At 39.3% G+C, this 18,287-nt stretch overlaps 1 protein-coding gene across 3 annotated transcripts in view; it reads left to right on the top strand.

Annotated features, from left to right (window-relative positions):
• Window positions 1-18,287, top strand: part of PTPRO (protein tyrosine phosphatase receptor type O) — a 252,097-nt gene that overhangs the window by 197,387 nt on the left and 36,423 nt on the right. For 2 of the 3 annotated variants that reach the window (XM_053557323.1, XM_053557321.1), the window contains exons 13-15: window positions 10,738-10,877; window positions 13,066-13,198; window positions 15,102-15,222. In XM_053557323.1, coding sequence (XP_053413298.1) covers window positions 10,738-10,877; window positions 13,066-13,198; window positions 15,102-15,222 — 394 coding nt within the window. The remainder of the gene's footprint in view (window positions 1-10,737; window positions 10,878-13,065; window positions 13,199-15,101; window positions 15,223-18,287) is intronic. The other variant, XM_053557322.1, reaches the window with a different exon arrangement.

The following is an 18,287-nucleotide window of genomic DNA, read 5'->3' as shown; positions in this document are numbered from 1 at the left end:
TAAAAAGTGAGATAAATATAGGACATCCCAGTGAGGATATTAAGTAAAGAGATTATTGATATATGTGTCTAATGGTCAAAGGAGAATTCTGGACTGGAAATATAAATTTGGGAGTGTCTGAATGACCTCACCAAGTTGTACATAGAAAAAGAGAAGAGAAGGGAAGCCCTCAGCTAGTCTCCAACACCCCCAAGCATTCCAACACTGAACAGAGGAGGAAGAGCCAGCAAGACAGGCTGGGAACAGTCAATGAGGCAAAAGAAAACCCCCCAGAAATAGAATGTGCACACACCCATTGTCAACTTCTGCTTTCCCCTGACCACGGCATGTTCCAGCAGGCTCAAGATAACAAATCATGTAACTTCAGTGCTGGGACAGAGTTTAGAGGTAATTTCAAGCAATGTCCTCATTTGAGCAAACTGGAGTCTACAGCAATTTCACACACTTTACAAATTGTCAGGCCTGAGTCTGGAAACAGTAATCAGTACTTTGCATCCATCTGCTTCTTAGGGTTTCCTGGATTGGGGTAGTTGAAGAACAAACTTCATTCTGTTAACATATTTAACAGAGCAGGGAGGAGCCTCACACCCACTCTTGTGGCTTTCTCTTCTGCTTTCGGAATTTTGTCTTAAGGAGATTGGCTTTATTTTCTTAATCTCAGCCACAAAAGCTTTTACATAGATTAGAAATCTTTAAAATGTAATTTGCCTATGGACAAGAGAATATACCTTGAGAGATTAGGAAATTGGATATATCAGATCTCTTTCACCCTCTTTCTCTCTCTCCTCTTCTCACATATATGTGGATATGGATAGAGAAAGAGAGAAATAGAGATAGACATGACAGAAATAGAGATTGAAATGAGAGAGAGAGAGATGATACAGATAGAAATGATGGAGATAGAGATGATAGAGATATAAGCTCAGTGCCCATAGCTCAGTGGTTAGGACACCAGACACATGCACTGGGGCTGGTGGGTTTGAACCCAACCCAGGCCTGCTAAACAACAATGACAACAACAACAACAAAAATAGCTGGGCATTTTGGTGGGCACCTGCAGTCCCAGCTACTTGGGAGGCTGAGGTAAGAGAATCTCTTGAGCCCAAGAGTTTGAGGTTGCTGTGAGCTGTGACGCCACAGCACTCTACCAAGGGCAATAAAGTAAGATTCTGTCTCAAAAAAAAAAGGAAGAAAGAAAGAAAGAAATAGAGATTTACATGACAGAAATAGAGATCAAGGATGATAGAGACAGAGAGAGAGATGATAGAGATAGAGATGGTAGAGACATAAATGATGGAAATAGAGATAGAGAAAGAAGTATAGAGATAGAGATGACAGAGATAGAGATGACAGAGATAAAGAGATAGATACAGAGATGATAGAGATGATGATAGAGATAGGGATGATGATAGAGATAGGGATGATAGAAATAGGAATGATGATAGAGATAGGGATGATGATAGAGATAGAGATGATGATAGAGATAGGGATGATAGAGATGATGATAGAGATGACGATAGAGATAGAGATGATGATAGAGCTAGGCATGATAGAGATGATGATAGAGATAGAGATGACGATAGAGATAGGGATGATGATAGAGATAGAGATGATGATAGAGATAGAGATGACTATAGAGATAGAGATGATGATAGAGATAGGCATGATAGAGATGATGATAGAGATAGAGATAACGATAGAGATAGGGATGATGATAGAGATAGAGATGATGATAGAGATAGAGATGATGATAGAAATAGAGATGATAGAGATGATGATAGAGATAGGGATGATAGAGATGGAGATGATAGAGATAGAGATGATGATAGAGATAGGGATGATGATAGAGATAGAAATGATGATAGAGATAGAGATGATAGAGATGATGATGGAGATAGGGATGATGATAATGATAGAGATGATGATAGAGATAGATGAGGATAGAGATAGGGATGATAGAGATGATGATAGAGATAGAGATGATGATAGAGATAGGGATGATAGAGATGACAGAGGAAGATGATAGAGATACTGAGAAGGATAGTGATAGATTGAGACAGAGATAGAGATGGTGGATAAGAGATAGGAATGATGGAGATAGAGATAGATATTTATAGGCTTCCAGTCAGCTAAAAAAGAAGCTAATAAAATATTAAAGGTCCTATACATTTTAAAATTTATTCATTCTGTCAATCAACAAATATTTACTTAGCACTTACTATGTGCCACAAACTATTCTAGGTTCTAAGGACACAGAAATAAACAAAACTGACAAAAATTTCAACCCTCAATCTGGTGGAGAAAAAAGACAATAAACAGAAATAGAAGGATGTTTAAGGGCGGCAAGTGTCATGGAGAAAAACAAATCAGGAAAGGAAGATAGGAAGGGTTGTGGGGAAAACAGCGTCACCCTGGAGAGAAGGGGCTGCTCGGAGTGAGGGTAGTAAAGGCAGGAAACCACGTAGGTGAGATGACCATACATCTCTGTGGCCCACAGTACTGCTCTACACCTCTTATGGATCTGTTAAGTCAGCGATCCTCTTCCTCCCCAAAAGGGCACTGGTTTGGGCACTTGATAAATTACATGGTCACCTTAAAGGTAGAAGACCATTGTATTGTATCACCTAGGTAAGAGGTTATACTTGCTTGGGTCAGGCTGAAAGCTGTGGAGGTGATGAAAAGTGTCAGATTCCAACTTTATTTGGAAAGTAGAGCTGAGAGAATGTACAGCTGGGTTGTCCAGGACTGAGTGAAAGAGGACTAGAGAGACACCATCATGTAAGGCCTGAGCAATTGGAAGGACAGAGGTGCTGTTTATCAAGTTGTGGAAGATTGTGGAGAGGCTGGTTTAGGGGAAAGACCAGACATTCCGGTTTAGATGTGTTAACCTCTGGAGGTACCTTTTAAATATTAAAGAATACTGCCTAGGCTATTAGATTAAAGGGGCTTGGATTCAGTAGAGACTTCAGGACTGGAAATAAAAATCTGGGCATAGCCAAGAAACAGACTTGATGAGATTGTCAAGAAATAAAGAAAAACCTAATGCTATCCATGGTCCACGCCCTGGACCACTTCAACTTTAACAAGTGGGGGTGTTAAGGAAGATCCCACAGATGATTCTAAGGAGGAGTGCCCAGAAGTAAGGGATGTAAAAAGGAATACAGAAAAGTGTCATGTTCCAGAAGCCAAGCCAAGAAAGAGCGTCTGTGAGTAGAGTGATACTCTGGTCACAGCTGCAGATCCCTCGGGTAAGATGAGGAGTGAGAATTGATCACGTCTTAACAACCCAGAAGTCACCGGTGGTTTTGAGCAGAGTGGGGAAGGAAACAATCTAATTAAAAGGAGTTCAAAGCGAATGAAAGGAGGCAAACTCAAAATAGCCAGGATAGCAAACTTTTGAAGAATTTTATTTATAAAGGGAAGGAAAGAAAATGCAAAGGAGCTAAAAGAGTAAAAGGATCTGAGAGCTTTTGTCAGTTTGGTTTTTGTTCTGTTTCATTTGTTTCTTGAAGTGGGTGAAAACAGCTTCTCTGATATTTCAACAGCGCAGAGAAATTGATGATGCCAGAGAGTCAGAGGCCAGCCGTGTTGGAATGATGCCCTTCATTGGGCCAGAGGGGGTGGGTCAAAGGGAGCCGGTGGAGAGGCTGGAGTGTGGGTGAATCTTCAGGAAGACAGTGACAGACATTGTGAGCAGAGGGGAAGAGATGATGGCTCCAGTTACTTCTGGTGACTTCTTATTAGGTTTGCAGAGGGTCATAAGGGCTGTGCTACTTTCCCTGTGTATAGACATGCCTGGCCAACAGCCACACGCAAGCATTGTTTTCTGGGTTAGATTTTCAGTGACAGCGATGCCACTGTCCCATGATGCTGCACCTGGGCTTGACACCAGCCAATCCCTCTCCTTACTACACACCTCCCCATTTCTCATTACAGTTTTCTAAGATCAATGCAGTTTGCCAACTGCCCACAGCCACGCCATTGGACTTTAGCACTTCTTTAACAACATTTCTCCTGCCCACCAGAAAACTGCTGAATGTTTTTGCAGGTGCCTTGTTCTCTTCGGTATACTGGAAGAATCTGGAGGATGGATTCATAAGACTCTGAAATATGGCCCTGATTGAAATGCACAATGCAGGTGCCAGTCTGGAAAAGTTGATCTCCTGGGCAAAGGAACTTTTTAGGAGGTTTTGTCCTCCTGAATTATATGCAAATGAGTGAGAAATACCCATATGTTTTTTAGGGAGGAAGCTGGGGCAGTAGTAAGGACCCTTAATTGGGTGTATAGAGCTTTAGATCCCAGTTTTTACTCTCACGGGCCAATTATTTTGCCGTAGAAATGTGCCTAGGGCCTCTGGATTTCAGGGCCTCGCTATGAACGGAGCATCTGCATTAGATGACCTTTTGCTTCAAGTTTTAGAATTTAGTTCATTCCTGAGCTCAGAGTAAAGGCAACAAGGTTAATCACACAATGAAAGTAGTGATTTTTTTCTAAAAATTTTGCAATATATAGCTCCTAACCAAATAAAAATTCTAAGTAAATACACATATTCCTAGAATCACGAAAAAGGAAGAAGTCGGATATTTTGTTGTGAAACTAAGTAATGTTAAATAAGAACTTTCTCTGAAAAACTCTATTAATCTTTAGAAATTGCCTAAGCTGCTAAAACTATAAACCTATCCAATGATTCACAGAAAGGGGTGTTATACTTGCTATCATTAAGCCATAAAGAATGTGTTTTCAAAGTAATGAAAGTGACAAATATGTCTAATTTCTGAGAAAATTTTATGTTTTATATGTGAAAAAAAGCCTAAGTCTAATATAATGCATTTTTCAGATGCTAAATATTTGCCTGAATGCTTTTTAGACTTCCCTGCGTTGTTTTAAAATGTTGAAATTACTTATTTAAATGTACCTAGAAAAAAAAAAAAAACCTCTCTAAGTTGATGAGAAAAAGCCTAATAAACTTCAGGTCAAACCAAGGATTGTGTTGTTTACCATAAATACGTACTTCTCTTCTTAATTTTATTGCATTTCAATCTCAACTCATCCTGAATAATTTTTCTACCTCTTGTTTCTTCCCTTTCAAATCGTACTTTCTTTTGCAGATTTTTTTTCACCAACTTGAACTTAATTTATGCAGCCTACACTCCTTATTTTCTTTGGCCAAGTCAAATGTCAGTGACGTACACTCCTTAAAAGTAGAATTGCTTCAGCTGAAAAAGTCAAAATAAATTTTAAAGACTTTATTTCATCTACATGAGAAGGATCATCCTTTGTACACAAAGAGGATACTAGAAAACTGTTGTCCGTGAATGCAGATTAGAAATAGATTTTTTCATGTCAATCATGGGTTGACATGATTTTTTACAGTGCTTTTCTTTTCTTTCTTTCTTTTCTTTTTTTGAGATAGAGCCTCACTGTCACCCTTGATAGAGTGCTGTGGTGTCATAGCTCACAGCAACCTCAGACTCTTGGGCTGAAGTGATCCTCTTGGTTCAGTTTTTCATTTCTTTCTTTTTTTTTTTTTTTTGTAGAAACAGAGTCTTGTTTTATCGTCCTCAGTGGAGTACTGTGGCGTCACACAGCCCACAGCAGCCTCCAGTTTCTGGGCTTAGGCAATTCTCTTGCCTCAGTCTTCAAATAGCTGGGACTACAGGCGCCCGCCACAACACCCGGCTATTTTTTTTGTTGCAGTTCAGCCAGGGCTGGGTTTGAACCTGCCACCTTTGGCATATGGGGCTGGTGCCCTATTCACTGAGCCACAGGCGCCACCCTTCACTTTTTCATTTTCAGTAGAGACAGGGTCTCACTCTTGCTCAGGCTGGTCTCAAACTTGTGAGCTCAAGCAATCCACCCACCTCAGCATCCCAAAGTGCTACCGTACTTTTCTACTGAATTTCCCTTATTACCATGTCAGATGTGTAAAATGACTCACCAAGCTTAGAAGTATAAAATACAAACAGAATGAAACTAGCTGGTCCTTATGGATACCTTCTTGGCCTCATAAACATTATGCTATCGGCATCCAAATGAATGGCTCACATTAAAATAAGAAATAGTGCAATACCTACCAGAGAAAGCTGGATTTTAGACAAACACATTACATTCTGCTCCAAGGCTAAATATTACACCTGACTAGTCCCTTCGCAATTCCTGAGAAAGTAAAAGATTTGCTGCCAGAGCACAGAATAAGAATCAGACACCAGCTCATACTTCACGAAGGTCACTTTTACTCCCTGGAGATTCTCGGTAACAGTTTGAGCCTCTCATAATCCAATCTAAATTAAATGGTAGAGAAAGCACTAGAGCCTTCCAGTCTGCCCAGGTTCTGTGCATGGTATTTGATTTTCTTATAAAATTAAATGGATTCCTAGCCCAAACCTGAAGAGGCAATAAATGCGAGAGAGGAAAAGTAAAGGGGGAAGGCCGACTAGCTACAGGCATTGTTAGAGAGCTTGTAGAGGGCATGTAGAAGCAGGCAAGGCTATGTGTCTATCTTGTTCTGTTAAAAAGAGCATGCCTGTCCCCTTTACCCATGTATGTAGGGACTCACATCAAGTATCACAGACTCTGAAATTATTTTAAACAAAGAGGAATTTCCCAGCTTGGAGCATGGGAACTTTGAATAAGTTAAGATTTAAAATGTCAGTGAGAGAGATAAAAAGTGATAACCAGTGGTGCAGGAGAGACTTCTTGCCTTCTCTGGAGCTTATAAGAGAACAATCTTGAAATGAGAAGCCTGCAGGCTCCCCACCCCATCCTAGCTGAGGAGCCAAGCTGACCTTGCCTTCTTATGAGATGCGGGGCCCCTCCAACCAGCCTCTGCCAATAATTTCCAAACTTCTGCTCTGCTAACAAGAAGAAATGTTTTTAACCTGATACTATCCAATTGAAACATAACAAGAGCCACATATGTAATTTTAAATTTTAAAAATTAGGAAAAATAGGCCAGGCGTGGTGGCTCACTCCTGTAATCCTAGCACTCTGTGAGGCCGAGGTGGGTGGATTGCCTAAGCTCACGTGTTTGAAACCAGCCTGAGCCAGAGAGAGAGAGACCCCATTGCTAAAAATAGCCAGGCATGTTTTGGGCTCCTGTAGTCCCAGCTACTCGAGAGGCTGACGCAAGAAAATCGCTTGAGCCCCAAGAGTTTGAGATTGCTGTGAGCTATGACTCCATGCACTCTACTGAGGGCAACAAAGTCAGACTCAAAAAAAAGTTAGGAAAAGTAAACAAATGAAATTGAGTTCAATATACTTTATTTAACCAAATATATACAAAGTAGAATTCTTCTAACATGTAACGAATATGAAGAATTATTAATGGGATTTTTTTTTTTATACAAGGTCTTCACAATCCAGTCTGTATTTTACACGTCCAGCAACTCTCCATTTGGACTGGCCACATTTCAAGTGCTCAGAAGCTCTCTGTGGGTAGTTGCTGTGTCATTCTCACATTTTAACACATTCCCTGGGACAGTGGTTGTTTTGAGTAGTGAAATTTAATTGTAAGCCCCTCCCAATCTAATTATACTTTCACGTGTAAAATCTTACAATAAGTTTCTTTGTTTCCTTTTGGATACCAGAGTGAAATTTCTGCCTGATTTATTTAGAGAAATACACGTTTTATAAGGATCCCAAATAGTCCCCAGGCAGATGATTTGTGATGTGACTCGTGGACTACAGAGCTGATGGGATATGTCTTTCAGAAAAGAGTGCAGTCATAACAGGTGCAGTGGCCTTAAAATAATTTATTGCCCCCATATTCTACATGAAAATAAAAGTGTTTATTTTCATGGCTCTTAGAGCCCCCAGACCTTTTGGACATTTTTCTGAAGTCCTTATTTATTACTTAGAGCCACATCTCATCCCAAGCAAAAGAAAGCCCTACTTTAGCGTATGTGGCATCTTCCTGGGACTACTGAGAGCGGTTATTATAATTCATAACAGTCTTTGACTCGGCCACTGAAATTTGATGATTTTATCAACATGATCTTCATAAAAATGGCAGAGCACATAAAAATTTAATCCCAGTATGTCTTGTCTTGACTGATGCTTGGGTTCTGCTCTTCTGGCTGGTGACTCTTAAGTCATGTTTTAAATCAGTCAATAGATAAGATATATAGAGGTGGGTAGTTTGAGATGAAAACAAAATAATACACAACATAAGGCCCCTGTTCTTAAAGAATCTATTAGGATCCTGTAAAATCAGGACTTTGCTGACAAGAGATTAAGCAGGAAATAGTTAAGGGCTAAGGAAGATCAGAAAGACAAAGTCGTCAGGTAAGGCTTCAGGGAGGAAGTCAGACTTTTCCTTGACCTTAGACTGAATATACTTACAGAGCAGCAGCACAGAGGCTGGGAAAGAGCCCCACTTGTCTGAAGGTCAGGGAGAAGACTGGCCTTCCCAAGGGGCAGCCTGTCTGTGCAATAGGCATACAGGTGAAGCTTAATGGGTAGATGTAGCTAATTCAAGTAAGATATTTAAATAGATACTGCACAGATAGGGTTTAACATGAACGAAGTAGAATTTTAAGATCATTTAAGCCATCATTGATAACACAAAGAAAGAACTAATTAGAGCCAGGGAAAAGGTATAGAACTTTTGTAATGATCAATGAGTGTGATGACAAACATCTGGACATGCAATATAATTTAAAATAGATTAAAGGGAATAATAAAAGGAATTTTCAAAATTGCTGTCTAGGACTGAGACGTAAGAGAAAAGCCTCAACATCATTGGCTTAGCAAATTTTAAAAAATGCTAGTATCATTCGTGATGCATTTGGTGCCACAAATCAATTCTGCTTTTCCAACTACTATTCCTACAGTCGGAAAGTAAAAGAAAAACCTGAATTAATTTGTAAAAAGGGGGTGGCGCCAGGCTCGGTTTGGAGTTTGAGGTAATAGTAAGATATTCACAAGATGAATAAAAAAAAACGCAGGTGAAAAATGTTGGATCCAGATATCAGGATTCAGGCAATGTTCATATTGGATAGCTAAATTGATTTTATCCACCCACCAAGAGGAAAAGATAGACGTCTTTGGGATTCTGAGTACAGACAGAGCAATTCACTCTGGGAAACCATTCTGTAGTATGTATTTCTAAAAATGAAAAAGACCAGGCAGGCTCAGCTGAACAAAACGTTCATTTCTGCCCCCAGAGAACCTCACACTTGCTTCCATGGAAGCAGAGTCAGAATCACTAAGGGCTTATTCCACGACACCTAATCCTATTAGCAAAGGCAATTAGGAAGGATGCGAGAAGTGGAAACTGATCTGTGGTTTCATCAGCAGTCTTCATCAGAGGAGAAGTGAGATAATACGAGGTCTGATGAGCAGACAGTTCATTGCAAGTGATAAGGGGTCCTGCCATCTACCATGAATTTTGGTTGCCCAAGACTAACTCATGTCTTTTCTCCTTCAACTCTTCTGCCTAACCTTGTCAAGTTGCCTCTGGGAAGAAGCATGCTTCTAATTTGGACACACATTTAGGTTATCTGGCATAAATCATGTCAGGAATGATTGTGGATTGTGACTACTTCTTGGCTCTGGACAGGGTCATGATGATTATTTTCTAGAAAGAAGCTCCAAACCTTCCCACACAAAGACATTACCTGCCAAAGCAGTGGAATGGCCAATAGGACTTTTTCACACAGTGCTAAAATCCAAGAATTGCAGATCAAAGTTGGGAGAGTGGGGACAGAAAATGTAAAGACATCCAAATATCAAGCAGTGAATGATGGGTAACTGTCTGACGGGGACACAGGACAGAAGAGGCTGTTATGTGAATCTGCCGGCAAAATGTAATATGTCTGAACAAGCAGTGTCAAGGAGTTCTGAGAGCAGGGAACAGAGACCCCAGCTTACTACCTTGAATGCAGGCACAGCACATTGCAAACTGGAAAAGGCCACGTCCAGCGGATGAAGTCACAGGCAGAAGACTGCGAAAGATTCAGGAATGGAGAAGGAGACGTTAAGCCACTTAATTGAAACTGGGGAACATGCAGGAGTTTGGTCTCAACTGAACGAATCCAGTGACTCAATTACTGGAAATAAGGGAGAGGCACTCACAGCATGATTTCTGGACTAGTGGATTAAGTTATTGACCAAGATAAAATGTCTAAGATAAAAAATGTATCTCTAACATTTTAATTATCCGGTCCCTTTCTATCAATCCTTTCCATAACAAGTCATATCATCTGTTCAGATTTATCCCTTTTAATTTTGACTGAACTTTCAAGAAGCCAGTCCTCTGCCTGAATTAGCCCAAATAGTCTCCAGAAAAAGGAAGCCGGGTTGCTGACTGAGCACCAGACTGCATCTCTCTGTTAGAAGGCAGAATACCGAGTTCATTTTGCTCGGCCTTTTTTTGAGTGCAAGACTATTGTTTCTCATCCAGAAAGCGCTATATTGTCAGGGCAATGCTAACTCCAGTGTAGATGACACAAAAACTATTAATAGATTGTGTCTATGATAAAGCTGAACTAGAAAACAGAAGTGTTCCAAAAAGAGAAGTATGAAAAGAGAGGGGATAAAAAGGCAAAATATTCTGACTTCCAAGTTAGATGACTATCTTTGTGAAAGGACATATTTGAAAGCAAAATAAGCTATGTGTGGTGCTTTTAACCGCCTCAGTGTGGTTGGGAGACATTTCACCTGCTGATGAGTGAAAGAAGAAGGAGTACACTTAATTAAATTAATTTTTTTTTTTTTTTTTGCTTTTTCTTTGCTAGAACCAGCTCCTCCCAAGTCACTCTTTGCAGTGAACAAAACCCAGACTTCAGTGACTTTGCTGTGGGTGGAAGAGGGAGTAGCTGATTTCTTCGAAGTTTTTTGTCAGCAAGTTGGCTCTAGTCGGGAAACCAAACTCCAGGTATCAGGCATTTTTTATTTTCCTTTTCTCAGTTAATTTTAATTAAGGCTAATTATCTGGGTATCATAAATACATTCTATTTCTTTGAACTAAGAAAATGGAAACTGTCTATTGACTCTTTAGGGTTTCCGTGATCAAAACTTTTATCTTTGTGTTTATCTTTTGTGCCTAATTTTTACTCACATACAAAGGGATTTAAAAATAGGCTATTAAATTGATCAAGGAGATAAAGACTCAACCATGTAAAATGCAATTTAACCACTGTGGACCCATTACCAATTATTTGAAAGGCACTGTATAGAACAAAAATGGTCCAATCAATATTTGCCTTCAGAGCATTTTGATACAGTTGCACATGTTAGACAAGTGTTGAAATAAGTATAGATGTCACAAGAGAGCTACATATTACACAGAGAATGTAAAAGAAACACACATCTCCAGTCAATAAGGAGGATCATTTTGCTGGAAAATGAAGGCTGGAAGAAAGGTATTGCTACAGCTGAAGTTAAGACGAACCAGGAGCTGAGAAAAAATATTTTACAGCCAGAGATAGAAGGAAAAGGGTAAGTTTGTGAGGGACTCCACATAAAACAGGGGATAATCTAATTCTACAAGCATGAATAATTGATGCCATTTAAATAGTAATTCATGTGATTGAGAAGAAGAAAGAGTTTCTAGGAGTATAAATCTTTTCATACTGCATGTTAAGATAATTTGCTTTCCTTTCTCCTTTTGAGATTCCTATCCACAAACACATCTCTTTGATTAGTGCTGAACAGCTGAGTCTTTTCACTGTCCTTTTTGACAGTAACTTCTCTGCCTATAATGGACTTGCTTCTCTGTAACTACAATGGTGTCTTTCTTTAAGAAAACAATGGTTAGTCAGATACTTACTAGACAGAGTGCTGTTAGCAAAAGTCTTTCTTTCCTTAGAATCATTCTTGTTTAGAAGAAGTGTAAGAGACGAGAATGGAAAATAAGAGCTCATAACTTGCATCATTTTGGTTGTTCCAGAATCTTGTTTTGAAAACCTGTTACGCTGGATCAACTGTTTATATTGTGTGTTAGCACTTGTGACTAGTTTGGCCATGGGTCCACCAAGTTAGCAACTAGTTTAACTCAAGAATAGGTTAATATTAAGTGTTTCTGAGCATACAAGTTTGCAATGTCTTAGGTAGATGCTATATTAAAGCTGAGGATAGAGACCAAGTGGTAGTGTCCTTAACATAGAAAGAACTGTTACAAGTCAAAAAGATAGAGACCAATGACCCGAAACAAAGGCTCTTGAACCTATGAAAAATTGAACAACTTCAATCATGGTAAAAAGAAATATAAAATAGAACTGCAAGATGTAATTTTCACTAATAATATTGGAAAAGCTTGGGATTTGCAAAGGTACTGTGTTGGAAAGAACGTAAAGAAATAGGCATCATCATGCATTAATGTTATAAGTGGGTAACCAGGAAAATATCCATGGAGGACTGTTTTTTTAATAGCTTTCAACATGAAAAATGTATACTTTTTGACCGAATTCAAAAAATTTGACCCTGGCATGGACTATATGAATGTATGTATATGTATGTATGCCTACACATACATATACACATAGGTTTTGTGTGAGCATGTGTGTGTATAACACATATCCATACATTAAATGAGTGTTGTTTATATATACATATAATATATTCCAATGTATGTGAAATGATGTACACTATAGCGTTGACTGTAATAGCAAAATTATCGGAGACTACTTAAATGTTCGCCAATAGGAAGCTGGTTAAATAATAAAGTACTGTGTGGCCTTGCAATGAATTTCTATACAACCCTTATAAAGAATAAAACCAGTATGGAAAGAGCACCAAAAGATACTGATAGCTAAAGTAAAATATAAGCAGAACGATGTATAAAATATGGCATCACTCAGGCTTTTTAGCTATATCTTATTTGTTTATATATCCATAAAATATATATATGGAAAGAAAAAAAAATACCTAACAACAATGGCTACTTCCGTGGAAGAGAATTGAGTAGATGGGGAGTAGGGAAACAAGAAAACATTTCTCATGGCTATTCTTTTTTATCTTTTAAAAGTTTTACTCTTCTTATATATTACCTACTCGGATATGAAAAATAATCTTTAAAAAAATAGATACCGATAACCTAAAATACCTATTTCCCGCATCTCCAGGAACCGATTGCTGTTTCTTCGCACGTTGTGACCATCTCCAGTCTCCTTCCTGCCACGGCCTACAACTGCAGTGTCACCAGCTTTAGCCACGACAGCCCTAGTGTTCCCACATTCATAGCTGTCTCAACAATGGGTAATTATACACATTCATGGAATCTGGTCTTTGGAAATTACCCTTGAGTGCTTTTGAAGTATATAGTTGATCCTAGAACAATGCAGGGGTTAGAGGCACTAACCCCTACTGCAGTAGAGAATCTACATATAACTTTGATTCCTCCAAAACTTACCTACTAATGGCCTACTATTGACTGGAGGCCTCACCAATAACAGTTCAATTAATACATTTTGGTGTGTTGTATGTATTTTATACTGTTCTCTTTACAATAAAGCAAGCCAAATAAAAAAAAATGTTAAGAAAATCATAAAGAAGAGAAAATAGATTTACCATTCCTTAAATGCCAGTGAATGGTCATAAAGGTCTTCATCTTTGTCATCTGCAAGGTGAATATGCTGAGGAACGGGAGGAGGAAGGGAGGGAGGAGAAGGAGGGGTTAGGCTTGCTGTCTCGGGGGTGGCGGGAGAGGAAGAAAATCTTCCTGTATGTGGACCTGCACGTTTCAAACCCATGTTGTTCAAAGGTCAACTGTACTTCATTGTACTTCATTCCTGGTTATCTCCACAGCAGCCTGTGCTACAATCGATATTATTAAACTTCTGTGCAAGTGAGGAAAATGAATCCCATAGGAGATAAAAATGGCTTCTTCATATGACAGTTCACAGCCAGTTGAACTTGATTAAGCTCTTTTGACCATGAGTCTATTGTTCTTACTGGTCAAGCACTCTGCCTACACATTGGAACCCACCTGGCCCAAATAGGAAGTGGCAAATACATAAGACCTTAGGGATCATATGTGCTGGTCAGTTCTGTGATTTTTATGATGAGTGCAAAGGATGGCATCTGTCTTCTCTGACCCACTTTGAAAAGTTTATAAAAGACACTTAACATATTCCTGCCTCTGCTATCCTGGCCTTCCACGTTAGTGTGGAGAAACAGATAATGCGTACATGCCATCCTAGGCCCCATTATTATATAAAGTTTACAAAAAGGACACAACCCCTGTTCCCAAAGGCCCTACAACCTATTAATAGGTTTAATGTCTTGAGTCATGCACATGGAAAACCTCTAAACATATGGCTACGGATCATCAGAATGCCTGCTTCTGGTAATGTGTTAAGTGCTACGGCAGATGGCAGCTTGCTAATGCCTTTTTCATATGCATTATTAGTTGTGAGCAAAGTACACATTCGTGCTTTCTGACTTTAACGTCATGGGCATACAATAAGACCCACACTCTAAAAGCTTCTGAAAATGTTAAACAATGATAATACATGGAAATGCATCTATATTTGCAATTTTCAAATGGATTTAAACTATGGCATAGGCATTCTTTATTCTTTAGTTTCCCTTTATAAGAACATTCCTTGGATGTTGTAGACTTTTGAAATGTTATAGCTTGTTATAGGCACCTGAATACCATTTATCAGCCTAGTTTATCAAGTTGTAGTTGACCAGGAAGAGGTCATGATGGGCTTGGGGAAACATGGTTGTTACTGTTATTGTTATCACCATAAATTCACCACTCTTAAGATTAGATGTAAATCAATGAATGGTTCTTTTAGTTACCATATACTAGATCCTATAATAATGTGTGAGGGAGGAGAGGGAGAGGCAGAAAGGGGATTGGTAAGCTCTCACCTAATGGGCATTATTTTTTTGTTGTTGTTTGTTTGTTTTGTTTCTTTATTTAGCAGGCCCTGGCTGGGTTCAAACCCGCCACCCCTGGTGCACGGGATAGGCACTCTAACCATTGAGCTATGGGTGCCCAGACCTAATGGACATTTTGTAAGGGTGGAGGGCTCAACTACAACTTGGACTTCAGCTAAAAAATGCAAACAATGGAAACTAATTGTTTTTACCCTCATATGAATCTGAAATAAAAAATACATTTAAAAAAACATGTGGCTTATCTCTTTAGTTACAGAGATGAATCCCAATGTGGTGGTGATCTCCGTGCTGGCCCTCCTCAGCACACTTTTAATCGGACTGCTGCTTGTTACTCTCATTATTCTCAGGAAAAAGCATCTGCAGATGGCTAGGTGAGTTAAGTTGTGTTAATCTTCTATCCCCAGTCTGTAAAATACTTATCACCCATGTACAGTTTTTGCAGACCTAAGTTTTATAGCGGTAAATTTAATTTCAGTTTTCTGTGTCTATTTCTATTTCATGTATTTTCTGAGTAGACTTTTAAATATTATTTTAGAAAGTATTACCATTGAAATGGTAAAGTAAACGACTGTTGTTTACACAAAGCCAAATCTCTTGCTAACAGCCCATGCATAGACATCCATCACCCTGGGGTGCTTTCAGGCATATTTGGGGGTGAAAGAAAATTCTATGCCTATTTGGTATGATTAACAAAAGGATTTAGCAAAAATTGGGACCACAGGAAAGAAGGGGGAGTGTCCTCATTAGTTTCTTGATGGTTCTGCCAGATATTATTTGTTAAGTGTATGATTAGATCCATTAGACGTCCCCTATTAGTTTAATTACTATTCCTCAGGGTGGCAGCCAACTTAATTTTTCTTGTAGTTAGAAAAGTCTTTCAATTTATGATTTAAGTGCCTCTATATTCTACTGATACATTGCTCTTCAGAGGACAGTCTCAAGTCCTTTCTGTGGTATATTTACAGAACAATTCATCAATTCCCTTAAGAAACTGTTGTAATTTGAATACTCCTGGGTTGGGGAGATTTGATTCAGATTTATATTTTCCTGATATTAGCCTATTGAATTGTAAATCAACTACCTCTGCTTTCTCAGAGTTCCATCAGTCACATATTCATAAATAAATTCATTTGTCAAATGGCAATTTAATCAGTGCCTTCTGTGGCCCAAAGAAAATTCAGACATCAGAGATACCCAGGAGGAACCTTCAGCCTATCTGGAGATACGTACATGAATAGACATATTTAAAGGCACAAGCTGACCTGTACCATAAAGTAGACAACAATAGGATGCCATGAAAGCGGAAAAGAAAGATTAATTCGGAATGTGCAAATCAGCTTCTTGAAGGTTAGCATTTGAATAAGTCTTAGAAGAATAAGGAGGTGGTATTGCACTGTGGCTAGTGTGGACAGCTCTGAAATTCCACTCTTTGAGATCAAATCTTGACTTACAACCTGTGTGAGCCTATGCAGGTCCCTGAAGCCTTCATACATTTAACAAGTGTTGACACCACACCTGCTGGGTGTCAGATTCCTTCAGGTGCTTGGGATATGCTATAAACACAGAAGAATATATGCCTTCACGGAGCTGGTAATCTAGCAGGGCAAATAGTAATCAATAAATGTGTGAGTGAAGAGATTGCATGGTCTCTTAGCAGGCCATATGAAAACACAGTATGGCTAATTAAGGAAGATGTACTAATAAAGGGGGGGTGGGCGAGTTTCACTGAGAGGGTGACATTTGCACAAAGACTTGAAGTCCAAGGGGAGGTAGTCAAGTGTTATCTGCAGGAAGGGTGTTCCCAGGAGTGAGAACAGCCAGTGTGAAGGCCTCGGCCAGGAGCATGATGAGCATAAGCAAAGCACAGCAGAGAGATGGGTGAGACTAAGGCAGAGGAGGGCAAAATAGCAGGAGCAGCCATGTTGAGGATTTCAGAAGCCATTAGGACTTTAGCTTTCACTCCGTAAAATGGGCAGCCACTGCAGGGCTTGGGGAGGAAGATTAACAACAGCTGACTCGTGCTTTAACACTTTCATTCTGACTTTTAGGTAGAAAACTAGCAAGGACCAAAGATATCAGCTGGGGGAGCCGTGAGGGTGCTCCAAGGCAAGATATGGTGGTAGTTCAGTCCGGAGGAGTAGCAGGGAAAGCAGGGAGACACCATCAGATTGTGGATATATCCTGAAAATAGGGCCGGTGGGGTTTGCTAACAAATCAGATGTGGACTAGAAATGAATAAAAGCATCAAGGAGGATCCCAGGCTCTAGCAATGGAAAGGATGGAGTTGCCATCCACTGGGAGAGAGTTCCAGGTGAAAAGCTTTCAGAGCTGGGAGAACAGCAAGTGTTCGGTTTTGGACAGCTTAAGTACTCGGTGACTGGCAAGTGAGGCGTGCAGGGGACAGCTGAATGGTGTTTGGAGGAGACCTGCTGGCTGAAGACAACATGTGAGAGTTGTTTGCATATCAAGTTCTGCTAAAGCCACAGACTGGTGACATCTAGGGAGTAACACCAGAGACGAGGCCCTGGATTAAGCACTGCAATAATCCAATATTAAGGTTTTCAGGGAGTAAAGGAGACAACACCCGGAGACTGAGAAGAAACTTAATGTGCAATAGGAAAGGAAAGGGAATGGAAAGGAAAATTAGTCAAGTGTGGTCGCATGCCCGTTCATAGGCCCAGCTACTGCAGAGGCCAAGGCAGAATTGCTTAAACCCAGGAAGGAATCTAAGGTTTCAATGAGCTGTGATGACTTGCACTCTAGCAAAGGCTCTGTATCAAAAAAAAAAAAAAAGAGAGAGAGAGAGAGAGAGATAATAACAACCACTATGTCAGAGGATGGCGAGTGGCACTTTCAAACCCGGCCAGGGCCTGCTAAATAAAACAAACAAACAAACAAAAAAAACTGCATTAAAGGGAAAATTAAATCTCATATATAAGAAATTGAAGTAGGAAAATGTATTGATAATATGCAACATAATATGATAAATTAGTGTATATTTCAAAAAACGAAACTTATGCTTAGAATACCCTAATAAGAACAAGCAGATGCCTGAAGTAATTAGCACTTTGTGTCAATATTGTCAAAATCTCCGCTTCAGTTCTGAATCTGTCCATCAATTTCATATAGAGAAAAAAAATGAGATGTGTGAGTCCCAAAGAGTTATGTAAAGTTAGAGTAATGAGAATATGTTTACCATTTTCTCTGCTTCCAGAAAAAAAAAAATTGGACTTTAACAGCATTTATAGTAATTAATAAGCAGCATTCTGGAGAAGAGGCATGGCAGAAGACAACCTATTTCATTATATACCACTCTTTTATCTCAAGTAATGAATAATATGCTCCTCAAAGTATGAGAGAAAGATTTTGGAAGAAGTTAAACAATCCTATTTGATCTACTCTCATTACAGAGACAAAATCAAAATGCTATGAAACG

The sequence above is a fragment of the Nycticebus coucang genome, chromosome 12 (assembly GCF_027406575.1).
Source record: "Nycticebus coucang isolate mNycCou1 chromosome 12, mNycCou1.pri, whole genome shotgun sequence".
NCBI lineage: Eukaryota > Metazoa > Chordata > Mammalia > Primates > Lorisidae > Nycticebus > Nycticebus coucang.
This window is presented reverse-complemented; position numbering and strand designations above follow the sequence as displayed.